General features: G+C 41.2%; 1 protein-coding gene across 1 annotated transcript in view; it reads left to right on the top strand.

The window, feature by feature from the left end:
- Positions 1–4,934, top strand: part of LOC141088724 (L-threonine ammonia-lyase-like) — a 104,736-nt gene extending 99,802 nt beyond the window's left edge. Inside the window, exon 11 of the mRNA XM_073574908.1 lies at positions 4,355–4,934. Coding sequence (XP_073431009.1) covers positions 4,355–4,453 — 99 coding nt within the window. The 3' untranslated portion in view covers positions 4,454–4,934. The remainder of the gene's footprint in view (positions 1–4,354) is intronic.
- The last annotated feature ends 9,765 nt before the right edge of the window (positions 4,935–14,699 follow it).

A 14,699-nucleotide genomic window follows, 5' to 3' on the forward strand; every position in this document is an offset into this window, starting at 1 on the left:
TTGCCACTTTCGGGAGAAATTATGTAAATAAATTGAAGGGTCAAAATTTTCTTGTTTTTCCTTGTGAAAATGAGAAAATTGGGGCTAAAGCAACATTTTTGCCGAAAACATGTAATTTTTCATTTTTTCGTTCCACTTTGCATTCCTTTGACGCACCTGAAGGGTTAACAATTTACTGATGGCGGTTTTGAATATTTTGAGAGGAGCAGTTTTTAAAATTGTATCGCTCCTTGGGTTGGTCCAAAAAATAAGCCCCTCAAAATCACTTCAAAATTAAATAGGTACCGTATGTAAAAAAAAATAAATTTGTAAACTTCCTTGAAGAAAATGAGAAATTGCTGCTAAATTGTAACTCTTCTAACATCTTAAAAAAATTAAAGGATGTTTGAAAAGTAATGATAACATAAAGGAGACATATTCTAGTAAATGTCACTTATTAACTATTTTCTGTGGTATGACTATCTGATTTAAAGGTCTAATCTTCAAAGTTTAAAAATTACTATTTTTTAAAAAAATTCTCATAAAATTTCAGATATTTTCAGTAAAAAAAACTACCACTCACATGAAAAAACTGAGATATGTTGAGAGATTCCAGAGATATTACCACATAAAGAAACACATGGTTTGAAAAATGGGGTTAAAAATATTTGTATGTTTTTTTCTGCTATTTTTTAAAGTTGACTTTTTTTAATTCATTCTTCTTATTTTAATCCAATAGGTGGATTCTTAGTTTTGACTTTTCTTTTTTAAACATGAACACTGTAAAAACAAAATCCAAGCAAGAAAGACGGAATTATGTGGTTTTTTTCTACAATCCCACTTGACAGATCTTTTTTTCTGTTTTTAAAATATTTTATGCTGAAATGAATAGTTTTCCAAAAAAAAAAAAAAAAAAAAGCCCTGACAAGGCTCAGCCGGCAGAAAAGTTATGGCTCTTGGAAAATGAGAGGAAAACAATAAAATTAGCTATGTTATTTTTTGTTTCCCCAGTGGTTTAGGAGAAAGTAGGGATTAATGATAGTTTCTCTGGTACAATTCTAATTTATCAAAAAGATATCTCCAAAAATATTTATATATAAACCTTAACAGACTAATCCAATTGGAACTTTTATTTTTCAAACATAAAATATTAAAAATTCAGGTCAAAGATTACAATTACAATATAGTGCTGGAGAACTAGTTCAGCATGGATATAGGGGAAGCTATATTTAATAAAGTTAATCTATTTGTCCACCTAACCAACAGAATCAGAGATATTCTGGTGCTGCTGAACCTAGTAGTAACAATAGTAGACTGGGGGGACCCTATTGTTATGTACCCCTAAAGGTGTCAAATACAGTCATATGTAAAAGTTTGGGCACCCCTATTAATATTAACCTTTTTTCTTTATAACAATTTTGGTTTTTGCAACAGGTATTTCAGTTTCATATATCTAATAACTGATGGACTCAGTTATATTTCTGGATTCACATGAGGTTTATTGTACTAACAGAAAATGTGCAATCTGCATTTAAACAAAATTTGACCGGTGCAAAAGTATGGGCACCCTTATCATTTTCTTGATTTGAACACTCCTAACTACTTTTTACTTACTTCCTGAAGCACTAAATTGGTTTTGTAACCTCATTGAGCTTTGAACTTCATAGCCAGGTGTATCAAATCATGAGAAAAGGTATTTAAAGTGGCCACTTGCAAGTAGTTCTCCTATTTGATTCTCCTATGAAGAGTGGCATCATGGGCTCCTCAAAACAACTCTCAAATGATCTGAAAACAAAGATTATTCAACATAGCTTTTCAGGGGAAGGATACAAAAAGTTGTCTCAGAGATTTAACCTGTCAGTTTCCACTGTGAGGAACATAGTAAGGAAATGGAAGAACACAGGTACAGTTCTTGTTAAGCCCAGAAGTGGCAGGCCAAGAAAAATATCAGAAAGGCAGAGAAGAAGGATGGTGAGAACAGTCAAGGACAATCCACAGACCACCTCCAAAGACCTGCAGCATCATCTTGCTGCAGATGGTGTCACTGTGCATCGGTCAACAATACAGCGCACTTTGCACAAGGAGAAGCTGTATGGGAGAGTGATTCGAAAGAAGCCGTTTCTGCATGCACGCCACAAACAGAGTCGTCTGAGGTATGCAAAAGCACATTTGGACAAGCCAGTTACATTTTGGAAGAAGGTCCTGTGAACTGATGAAACAAAGATTGAGTTGTTTGGTCATACAAAAAGGCGTTATGCATGCACTGTATTGTTGACCGATGCACAGTGACACCATCTGCAGCAAGATGATGCTGCAGGTCTTTGGAGGTGGTCTGTGGATTGTCCTTGACTGTTCTCACCAATCTTCTTCTCTGCCTTTCTGATATTTTTCTTGGCCTGCCACTTCTGGGCTTAACAAGAACTGTACCTGTGTTCTTCCATTTCCTTACTATGTTCCTCACAGTGGAAACTGACAGGTTAAATCTCTGAGACAACTTTTTGTATCCTTCCCCTGAAAAGCTATGTTGAATAATCTTTGTTTTCAGATCATTTGAGAGTTGTTTTGAGGAGCCCATGATGCCACTCTTCATAGGAGAATCAAATAGGAGAACTACTTGCAAGTGGCCACTTTAAATACCTTTTCTCATGATTTGATACACCTGGCTATGAAGTTCAAAGCTCAATGAGGTTACAAAACCAATTTAGTGCTTCAGGAAGTCAGTAAAAAGTAGTTAGGAGTGTTCAAATCAAGAAAATAATAAGGGTGCCCATACTTTTGCACCGGTCAAATTTTGTTTAAATGCAGATTGCACATTTTCTGTTATTACAATAAACCTCATTTGAATCCAGAAATATAACTGAGTCCATCAGTTATTAGATATAAGAAACTGAAATACCTGTTGCAAAAACCAAAATTGTTATAAAGAAAAAAGGTTAATATTAATAGGGGTGCCCAAACTTTTACATATGACTGTATACAGGTGCTTCTCACAAAATTAGAATTTCCTACTCCTACTAGAATCTCAACTTTCCATTAATATGCTTGGATACAGCACACTGTGAACAGCCAGCTTCTTTAGCAATGACCTTTTGTGGCTTACCCTCTTTTTGGATAGTGCCAATGACTGCCTTCTGGACATCTATCAAGTCAGCAGTCTTCCCCATGATTGTGGAGCCTACTGAAACAGACTAGGGGACCTTTGTAAATGCCTAGGAAGCCATTTCATGTGTTTTTTGTTAATTATTCTAATTTACTGAGATAATGACTTTTGGATTTTCATTGGCTATATGCCATAATCATCAACATTAACAGAAATAAACACTGGAAATAGATCGCTCTGTTTGTAATGACTCTATATAATATACGAGTTTCACTTTTTGTATTGAAGAACTGAAATAAATTAACTTTTTGAAGATATTATAATTTTGTGAGAAGCACCTGTAATATTATTATTGTTGGTTCTAATGGCAGCAAAAAAAAAAAAAGATTTTTACTGTGTTTGGCGTCCTTATATTTCATTTGCATTGCGACTGTGTTCAGTGCTGTCAGAAACAGTGTTGATGCACCCTGTTCTAAGTTCCGTTTTGTTTTAAATGTTATACTGTCAGCCTACTGGAGAGTTAGCTGCCTACTGGTAAGATAAATGAAGCTAGTCTCCTGCACTGTATATAAACATACAGAGAATCCCTAGGCGTTTTATCATGTTAATGACTGCCATCATCATCATGGGCTAGCAGTTCAGTCAATATTTGGCTATAGTGTGAAAGATGATTTTTGTTTTGTCTTAAGGTACTGTCACACTAAGCGATATCGCTAGCAATATCGCTATAACTTGTGACGCTATAGCGATATTGCTAGCGATATCGCTGTGTCTGATACTTACCTACGACCCGCTCCCCCGCTGGTTATCGCTGATCGCGCGAGAACGTCCTGGACCGTTTCTCGTCGTCAGCTTCCTGCGGCGCTTCCTGTGGAGAGACGAGCGACGCGTGGAGCCGGGCGGGAGGACGTCAGGATCGCCTAGTGTGACAGGTAAGTAGCGACCCCTGACCCTGCGATGTCGCTGGTGAGATCTGCCTGTGTGGCAGCTCACTAGCGACCACTTAGCGATGTACCAGCGATCCTGACCGCGTCATATCGCTGGTCGGGATCGCTGGTACATCGCTAAGTGTGACAGTACCTTTAGTAGCCCCAGTTTCCCTAATATGCGGAATACAGTCCCAAGGACCATGTGTCTGAGACCCCTGCACAGTGCTCTCTCTACACATCACAGAGCATGACCACAACACTCCCCTACAAACATCAATATGCTTTTTATTTTTTTACTAAGAAATGTAGCTTCTGTAACAAAGATCTTTGCTTTTCCTTTGTACAGGTAACCTGCTTGGTGGAGACGAGAGAAAGAGCCCACTCTCTACAATTAAGGACAGCCCTTGCAGAGAGGTATTCAAATCTGAAGTGGATAGAGCAATGACGAACTCAACCTGGAAAAAACAAACCATTTTTGACAGATAAATGCAGAGTCATTATTGTTCAAAGCAATGAAATCTGGAAATTGGTGGCAAAGACTTAGATTGTAACTTAGGGGCATGGGCCACGGTCCAATTAGGTTGTATTTAGACAGGCCAAACATGGCCGTTTAATGACCGCTGATCAGCTACATTCAAGTCTGTTTAGACAGGTCAACCGCACTTCCACACGTACAGAACGATCATTAAAACAATCATTCTGTGTGCATAGAACATCATGTTTTCTGCAGCATATATCACGTTTTCACAGGACGATGCGTTGTCGAGAACAATGATTTTTAAGCTTGCCTAAAATTAATTTCATCAAACAAATGAGCGATTTGCTTGTTTGCCAGTTGATTGGTAGCCTGTTTAGACTGATAATTGGGAATGCTCATTCCCAATGATTGTACAATGTAAATGGATCCATAGTCTTAAAGGAATTTCCCCAAGAAAAAATTAAGTTTAATCAATAATTTTGGAATAATAATAAGTTTCATAATTAGATATGTTTAAATAAAATGTTCCTGTGCTGAGATAATCTTATAAATGAGCCGCCTGCTGTGTACTGTGTAATGGCTGTGTCTGACTTTACAGGGACATGAGAACAATATTTTCTCTCTTAGAAAAAAAAATTGTTTTATTAAATATACAATAATGAATTTATAAAGTAATTACAAATACCTTCAAAAAGTTCAGGAACACCTTTTGGCTAAGGACATCATTACACACACACACCAAGAAACAGTAAAACAATATGCCAATTTATAGATTAAAAAATAAAGCCCTATTTAGAATACTAACAAAGGCGCTATTCAGACCAGATTAAATAATGCTAATAATAAGCACCTCCCATATAGTTTTCTCAGCCAAATTACTTTCCATCAGGATTAATGCATATAATCACGGCGCCATAATGAAGAAGGGCATAGAATTAAAACAGCATAAAACACTTACAAGGTGTGTGATGTCCGAGCCGTGTTCCTCCACCCCTGACGGAACTGGAGAGGATCTGCAAGGAAGAATGGCAGAGGATCCCCAAATCCAGGTGTGAAACACTTGTTGCATCATTCCCAAGAAGACTCATGGCTGTACTAGCTCAAAAGGGTGCTTCTACTCAATACTGAGCAAAGGGTCTGAATACTTATGACCATGTGATATGTCAGTTTTTCTTTTTTAATAAATTTGCAAAAATGTCTACATTTCTGTTTTTTTTTCAGTCAAGATGGGGTGCAGAGTGTACATTAATGAGAAAAAAAATGAACTTTATTGAATTTACCAAATGGCTGCAATGAAACAGAGAGAAAAATGTAAAGGGGTCTGAATACTTTCTGTACCCACTGTAAAATATAAAAGAATCAGCTGTGATCCCGGGCCATCCTATCTGTATCCTCTCTTTTGCTTCCTCCCCTGCCCAGGAGCTGTGGTATGATCAGACTATGTTCCTGTACAGTTAGACACAGACATTACACAGTACACAGCAGGGGCACATTTATAAGATTATCTCAGCACAAGAACATTTAATTTAAACACATCGAAATGTGGAACTTATTTTTCCAAGATCTATTGATTAAAATCAACTTTTATCAACTTTTGTTAATGGTAAAATCCTTTTAAACTTGTTTAAGTCCTTTGAGGTGAGAATTATATATTACATTATTGTGATTTTTCAATTTTTTTTTAGTTTTAAAAAATGTTTTCCAGCATCCCTCAGTAGTATGTGCAGTGTAATGACATGTGACCTAAATATCATTTAAGAATTTATCATTCCTTAAAGGTGGGGTCTTCATGTGGTGCTCTGATTGGGTATTCATAATGCAGACTGCTCACAAGTCACTGATCCCTCAGCTGTCTTCATTATGAATAGCTAATCAGAGCACAACATTAAGACCTCCCACAGGCCGCCCTGGAGCATGAGCATATCATTAACACAAAACTGAAAATAAAGATTAAACAACAATCACAAGACGATTTCATTAACCAAGGTATCATTTTACTCAGTATAACGTTGCCGACCTGACACTGTCTGTTGGTTACTGTGTACAATCCTGCTGACAGGTTCCTTTTAACTACGATGAGCACCTTTGGACGATAAATAAAGTCTATTGGCACTCGTTTCATTTACAAGAAACAATGATCTGAGGAGGGTTCAGTGAACATTTCATTTTCACAAAGTAAGGCTGGTTTCACATTTGCGTTTTTTTTCGCGGTAATTTAGCGCTAAATAGCGCATGCGTTTTTTTTCCTATACTTTGCATGGGATGCGCTTATGTGCGCATACACATGCGTTTGTACGCGTTTTACCGCGCATGCGTTTTTTTGCGGTATGCGCTCGGGCGCACAAAATGCAACTTGTTGCATTTTTTGTGCGTCCGATTTGCCTCAAAAAAACGCATGCGCGCGCAATGCGTTTTTTTACAGCAAGACACCCAATATAAGTCTATGGGTGCGCATATGTGCGCATTGGCATGCTTATGTATGCGTTTTTTTGCACATGCATTTTTTTTTGTTAACCATGGAATTTAGGGGTTTGGGTTAGAGTTAGGGTTAGTTAAGGGGGTTTAGGGTTAGGGTTAGGGTCAGGGTTAGGGTTAGGGTTAGGGTTAGGGTCAGGGTTAGGGTTAAGTATGGTTTGGTTAAGGGTTAGGGTCAGGGTTAGGGTTAGGGTCAGGGTTAGGGTTAAGTATGGTTTGGTTAAGGGTTAGGGTCAGGGTTAGGGTTAGGGTTAGGGTCAGGGTTAGGGTTAGGGTTAAGGTTAGTTAGGGTTTGGCGTAGGGTTAAGTATGGTTTGGTTAAGGGTTAGGGTCAGGGTTAGGGTTAAGTATGGTTTGGTTAAGGGTTAGGGTTAGGGTTAGGGTTAGGGTCAGGGTTAGGGTTAAGGTTAGTTAGGGTTTGGGTTAGGGTTAAGTATGGTTTGGTTAAGGGTTAGGGTCAGGGTTAGGGTTAAGTATGGTTTGGTTAAGGGTTAGGGTTAGGGTTAGGGTCAGGGTTAGGGTTAGGGTTAGGGTCAGGGTTAGGGTTAGTAAAGTCATGGTTTGGGTTAGTGTGAGGGGCCACCTAATGTTGGAAAAAAACGCAAACGCGGTAAAAACGCACTAAAAACGCATACAAATGCATAAAAACGCTGCGTTTTTTTCATGCATGCTCATAAAAATGCTTGAAAAAAACGCAGCAGTTGTATGCTTTTGTATGCGTTTTTCAATGCGTTTTTTTGCGGGAAAAACGCGCTGCAAAAAAAAGCAAGTGTGAAACAGGCCTAAACTTTACATCATTGTCAGTAGCGCATCATCTGTTTGTACAAAGGAATGTGTGTGCAGCAATTTTTAAAAAATATCTTGTCACCAGTTTTAAGCCTCATACACTCAGCCATTAGCCTTTTATAGCATGTAAAGGGTTTCCTACAATCCCTTTATACCCTTACAAATCCCCCTGCATACCACCAAAAAAATATTTTATTCATGCCTTGTACTACATTCAAATAGCACAGTCCTGTGCAGTGGGGGTCAACCGGATCACACTGACACTAACCGAAACACCACCTCTTATACAGTTGTGTGAAAGTGTTTGACCCTTCCTAATTTCCTATTCTTTTGCATGTTTGTCACACTTAAATGTTTTAGATCAACAGACAAATTTAAATATTAGACAAAGATAACACCAGTAAACACAAAATGCAGTTTTTAAAAGAAGTTCTTTATTATTAAGGGAAAAAGAAATCCCACCCTACAGGGCCCTGTGTGAAAAAGTGATTGCCATCCTCATTAAAGCATAAATTAACTGTGGTTTATCACATCTTTGGGAAGCTGAGTTCAATTTCCCTCGCCACACTCAAGCCTGACTGCTGCCACACCTGTTCTCAATCAAGAAATCACTTAAATAGGACCTGTCTGACAAAAGTGAAGTAGTCCAAAAGATCCTCAAAAGCTAGATATCATGCTATGATCCAAATAAATTTTGGAACAAATAATAGTAATTGAGATCTATCAGTCTGGAAAAGGTTATAAATCAATTTCTAAAGCTTTATGACTCTAGCAAACCACAGTGAGAACCATTATGCACAAATGACGAAAGCATGGTGCAGTGGTGAGCCTTCCCAGGCGTTGCCAGTCGACCAAAATTACCCCAAGAACTTAATGAAGACTCATTCAAGAGGTCACAAAAGACCCTACAACTTGAGGCCAGCCTCACTTGCTTCAGTTAAGGCCAGTGTTCATGACTCTACAATAAGAAAGAGACTGGGCAAAAATGGCCTGCATGGCAGAGTTCCAAGATGAAAACCACTGCTGAGCAATAAGAACATAAAAGCTCATCTCAGTTTTGCCAGAAAACATCTTGATGATCCCCAAGACTTTTGGGAGAATACTCTGTGGACTGGCAAGACAAAAGTTTACTTTTTGGAAGGTGTATGTCCCATTACATCTGGCGTAATAGTAACAGGTTTTAGAAAGGGAACATCATACCCACATTAAAATAGGGTGGTCGTAGTGTGATGATCTGTGACAGTTTTGCTGCTTCATGACCTGGAAGACTTGTTGTGATAAATGGAAACATGAATTCTGCTGTCTATCAAAAAATCCTGAAGGAAAATGTCCATCTGTTCGTAGCCTTAAACTAAAGTGCACTTGGCTGAATTACAACAATTCTGCAAAGATAAGTGGCCCAAAATTCCTCCAGAGCATTGTAAAAGATTCATTGCCATTTATCGCAAACGCTTGATTGCAGTTGCTGCTAAGGGTGGCCCAACCAGTTATTTGATTTAGTGGGCAATCACTTTTTCACACAGGTTACTGTAGTTTTGGATTTCTTTTTCTCTTAATAATAAAGACCTTCATTTAAAAACTGCATTTTGTGTTTACTTGTGTTATCTTTGTCTAATAGTTATATTTGTTTGGTGATCTGAAACATTTAAGTATGACAAGCATACAAAAGAATAGGAAATCAGGAAAGGGCAAACACTTTTTCACCCAACTGTATCTTTTGGAAGTGGATGAAGGCTCCTAGGTCATCACATAGTGTTCGAAGTCTTGACTGTGCAATTGAATCAGAAACCTGCTCAGGCACGCTTGTTGAGCTCTTAGCACAAAGCAAGGAGCTGATGACATAGAAGAGAAGCCGGCGCCTGCATACTACAGGACTTTTCTCTGCCCCAGAGTGAGGTGCACTTGCGCAGGTCTCGAAGTTTCGCAACTGCGCAGTTAAATTTAAGTACTGCATGGATGATGTAGGAGACATCATCCAGCTCCATCAGGATAGAAGAGACGCTGTTTGCAGGGACTGAGAAGGTGCCCATGAGACCGAGTCTAGCAATTTGCATACAGCATGGGCATTGAACAAAAGACTTTTTCTTAGATATGCAGGGACACCAACAGGGGTATAAAGGAGTTGTTGGGATGCTACTTACATGCTTTAAAAGGTGATGGGAAGGTTTATAAAATATTTAACTGGTGACAGGTTTCCTTTAAGTCCATACATAAACCGACTAGCAAGCTTTTTACTTTGAGCTCAGACCTTTTGACATTGCACAATTATTGGCAAGGGAATTTTTGTGAAATACCCTCAAGACTAGGTTAATACGGTAGTATTAAAAAATGGGCCAGTCACTACCACAGTTATATTGAAAAATGGGCCAGTTGTGGATGTGGCTAGCTCTGTGTCAGCTCAGCTCAGAGTGCTCATTGGCATTGCTGACAGTTACTGGAACTGGCTCTAACTGCATGCATGATTTTGCTTGGTAAATGGACACAAGATAAATAGACATTTGAAATATTTGATGCCTTTGTTAGACAATACAGATTTTGTGCATTTTATAGAAACGGAGTCCTGCTGTATGAGAGATGTCAGTATAACCCCAACAATACACATCAGATTTTAAAGGGAATGTGTCATATTATTCATGCAGAAGGTGCACATGCACGCCTAAGGCTACTTTCACACATCAGGTTTTCGGCGTCAGGCGCGATCCGGCGTCGTGCCGGATCCGGCAAATGTTTTGTAAAACCTGATGTGCCGGATCCGGTTTTCTGCCGGATCCGTCTTGTTCTTCACAGACAAAACCGGATCCGTCTCATCCGGTTCATCCGTTTTTCTATCCGTTTTTCGACGGATTACGCCGGATCTGGTTTTTAAAATTGACCCTTGTGGCCTTCCGAACGGGATTGGCTACTGGAAAACTATATATAGCGTGTTCCTACAGCCCTTCTTTGACAGGTTGTAGAGGAGAAAGTGCAGGTTGGAGAGAAGAGCAAGTTACTGGCGAAGATGGATGTTGTCATTGGAAATATTACCACTAGAAGTTCTGTGACGGTTTCAGTAATGAGGGACAATTTTGCACTATACTTTATGTCACCTCAAGGCAGAGTACACTGGCAGGATGACAGAGTGTGAAAGATTTGTGCCCTAACCAAACTTGTGTACCTTCTGGACCAACAGTATATACCTTTGCCAACCAAAGTTGGCTATCTTGTCATGGTCTTACTATTTTTAGCTTTAGGCCACAGGTGTGTACCTGGTTGTGTTTTATGCAAAGTATTTCACCTTTTAACAAAAGTTGTGTACATTGTTAGGAAATCACCAACAATAAACACAACTTTTCAGGTGAAATACTTTGCTTCAAACACAACCAGGAACACAACTGTGGCAACATACCTGGTTTTGAATACCTTTTTACCTTTTAAATACCCTGTATTTAACCTTTTTTTTAAACATATTTCGCCGCAGAAAGAAATGACAGACAACCAGTGTAAACAATAATTTAACTTTTATTTAAAATATTTTTTTTTTGTAAACTGTTTTTAAAGTTAAAAAAACTTTTTTAATAAAGGTTTGAAACCAACAGGGCATTTTTATTACAAAACACATCATAAATCTGTGTAGTGTGGGGTGGAAATACTGCTGGAGGGGCTGCGGGACACTTCGACAATGGGAGTGTGGAGAGAGGACTGGGATCGTGGTGGGGAAGGAACAGTTAGAGGTGATGGTGTGGAAAAAGCTACAGAATGGGTGGACATGTGGGAGGCAGAAGAGGTGGTGGGCGGTGGAGTGGAGGGTTGGGCAGGGACTGTAGGAGCAGATGATGTTGATGGAAAGTTGTATGGGGAAGGAGTTTGGTACGGGGAAGGAGTTTGGTACGGGGCAGGTTGCTGGAAGTGGGGAGATGTCTGGTACTGGGGAGGTTGCTGGTACTGGGAAGGTTGCTGGTACTGGTGAGGTTGCTGGTATGTAATAGGAGGGGGAGGATGGAAAGTGGCTGGAGGGGGTGCAGATGTAATAGGAGGGGGAGGATGGAAAGTGGCTGGAGGGGGTGCTGATGTAATAGGAGGGAGAGGATGGAAAGTGGCTGGAGGGGGTGCAGGTGGAGGAACTACAGTGGTGGGAGGTGGAGGTTGGGAGGTAACCTGCTGTAGAGCACCGTGGCACGAATGCATTACATGCATCTGCTGGGTAGGAGATAGTGTTGCCATGCGCTCCACAACAGACCTGAAAAAGGTGTGGTTTGGCGAAGATCTTGCTTCTGAATGCATGGTTTGCAGAAGTGTCTTCACCTCCAGAATGCTGGAGTTGATCTGCTGAAAGCCTGCGGAGATTTGCTCTGACAAGACTTTTAGACAGTTCTGGAAAGATGCATTCAGATGCAAGAACTCTGGCGCATAACTCTTTTCCTGACCCCTCTGCCGCTGCCGCCCAGTACCCGCAGGTGTACTAGAGGTGGCAGGGGCAGAAGGGTGGGTAAAGGGAAAGCGATCTCCTCACCAGCAGCTTCATGTAATGTAGGTGGCCACGATGCTCCTGTGCTGGTGGATGGGACAGATGGGTCGAATGTGTGGGAAGGCTGGGAAGGTGCAGATGTACCGGGGCGGTCGAAGTGTCCCTCGGTGCCGGTCTCCTCAGGGATCGCCTCAGAAGGCTCCAATCGTGCAGGCTCCCGAGTGCTGCTCACCGTGCTGTGGAATAAAGAGAAAAAAAAAAATTAAAATACTGACATGGTATGGCCCTGGCTGAAAAAAAAAAGTTACATCTAACATTTTTTTTCACATGTGGTGTGTAATATTTACCTTCTAGTGACCATTGTTTCCCGGAGGAACGACAGGGCTTGTGCGTACTTGTACTTGCTCCTGCGTCCTCCAGATCCACTCGGGGCCCGCATCTCTTTATTGAACTCCTTCTTGAAACGATCCCTCACAGACCGCCACCGATTCACAATTCTGTTCCCTGAAACGAGAAAGGAGTGGTTAGTATACAACATCAGTGTTTCACAAACTCCAGTCCTCATGGTCCCCAGGGGTCATGTTTTCAGGATTTCCATAGTAAATAGAAATCCTGAACACATGATCCGTGGGGACCACGAGGACTGGAGTTCGGGAAACACTGGTTTACATCAAGCAACCGGTACTGTATATACTTACGCTCTTTAATCTGGGCCCGAACATCGAGGTCCTCCCAGCGGCCCACAAGGAGCGAACAGATTTCCTCCCAGAGTCGTCGGGTAATGATAAGGTCAGCGTGGCGGCGGTCAGCCATATTCCAGAGCGGCTCCCTTTCTCTGACGAGATCGATGAGGTGGTCCACATCGAGTCCTCCATCCTCACCGTCAGAGTCGGGAGCACGCTGTGAAGGCTGTTAAAGAAAAAGACAAAAATAACATAATTAGCCTCCACAAAAGAAATGAAATAAAAAGTGCAAAAAAACAAAGCAAAAATATTTATACTTACACGCTGGTGACCGCCGCGTTGCTGTCGCCGACGACCCTGGGAGGCACTGCGAGGACCTCTTGGCCGAGCACCAGATTGGGAAGACTAGAGAAGAAAACAAAAAATGTTATGTCTTTGGATGTAGGCATTTGTTTGCTGTGTGTGGTCTGCAGAACATTGTTTTCTATGTGTTGTGTGTAGTGTGATGTTGTGTTTCTGCGTTTGATGCAAAAAACTTACCAATTGTGAGCCCACTCCAAGTGTCTGTCCACCCCTTCCTTCTTCTTCTGGGAGCTCCTCTTCATCTTGTGAATCCTGTTTTGAAATAAAAGGCAATGAATAGACATATATTACAGAGATGATGGATTTTGGAAATAAAAACTTACCGTCAAACGCTGACGATGCGAGGGAGGGCTCCCAGAAGATGATGTGCTGTCTTCCTGGTGGCCACACTCCATGCCTGTGGGTGGTGTTCCAGCTGCTGCCATTGCTGCTGCTGCTGCATCTATTGGGCGGCTGTTGAATAAAGAGAAACAAAGGGCCAATGCATATCTTGATATTCAATAGCCCTAGTTTGGAGGAATGGGGGATTTGATAATTACCGTCTCTCATCTGCTGCTGGCCTCCCCTCCTCAGCATGTTCCATTTGCTGCTCCATTTGGGGTGGTGGTGGTGCTGATGGTGCTGCAGTGGTCTCCTGCCTTCTCCTGCTGCGCTTGGTTGCTTTCTTGGGTGGCATGTTGGGTGTGGCTGTGGGTCCCACTGTCTTGCTTTTATATATGTCTTGTGGGCAGAGCTACTGAGCATGCTCAGACCAAAAAAAAACGGATCCGGCCACCGGATCCGGCTTTCGCCGGATCAGGCGCATTGCGGCGCTCATAGGCTTTCATTGTGTGAAAAAGCCGGACGCGCCGGATCCGGCGTGTCCGGCTTTTTCGCCGGAGACAAAAAACGTTACAGTAGCCGTTTTTTCCAGACGCCGGATCGCGACACATTGCCGGATCCGGCGAAACCCGGATGAAACGCAAGGCCATCCGGCGCGATCCGGCGCAAATGCAAGTCAATGGGGGGGAAACCGGATCCGGCATTGCATTTCGCCGGATCCGGTTTCTGTCAAAAGCGCCGGATCGCGCCTGACGGCGAAAACCTGATGTGTGAAAGAGGCCTAATGCTCCATTCAGACAGAACACTGAAGAATAGCATTTCAGGATTGTTGGAGGAACCAACCATAATCAGTAGACTTTGCCTTCTCCTATGGATAGGGGACAACTTTCCATCTTGGACAAGTGTATTTCCATTTCATGAAGTGATGGAATATATTTAGGATAATGCATGACCTTGCGATTAGGAGACTGTAACCTATGCAACCCCACCGATTCTGAAAATGAAGGGGATGCAGGACTGATCAAATGCTGCAGGCTGGTAGCAGTTTTTTTCTTGCACTGCAGTGCTCCTGAACATATTCAGTTGAATGAAGCCATGTTGCAATTTCCATGAACAGTAAGTGGTTGGAGTGTAATAATGT

Source organism: Dendrobates tinctorius, unplaced genomic scaffold, assembly GCF_039654945.1.
Source record: "Dendrobates tinctorius isolate UK_male_01 unplaced genomic scaffold, ASM3965494v1 ptg000040l, whole genome shotgun sequence".
NCBI classification, from domain to species: Eukaryota; Metazoa; Chordata; class Amphibia; order Anura; family Dendrobatidae; genus Dendrobates; species Dendrobates tinctorius.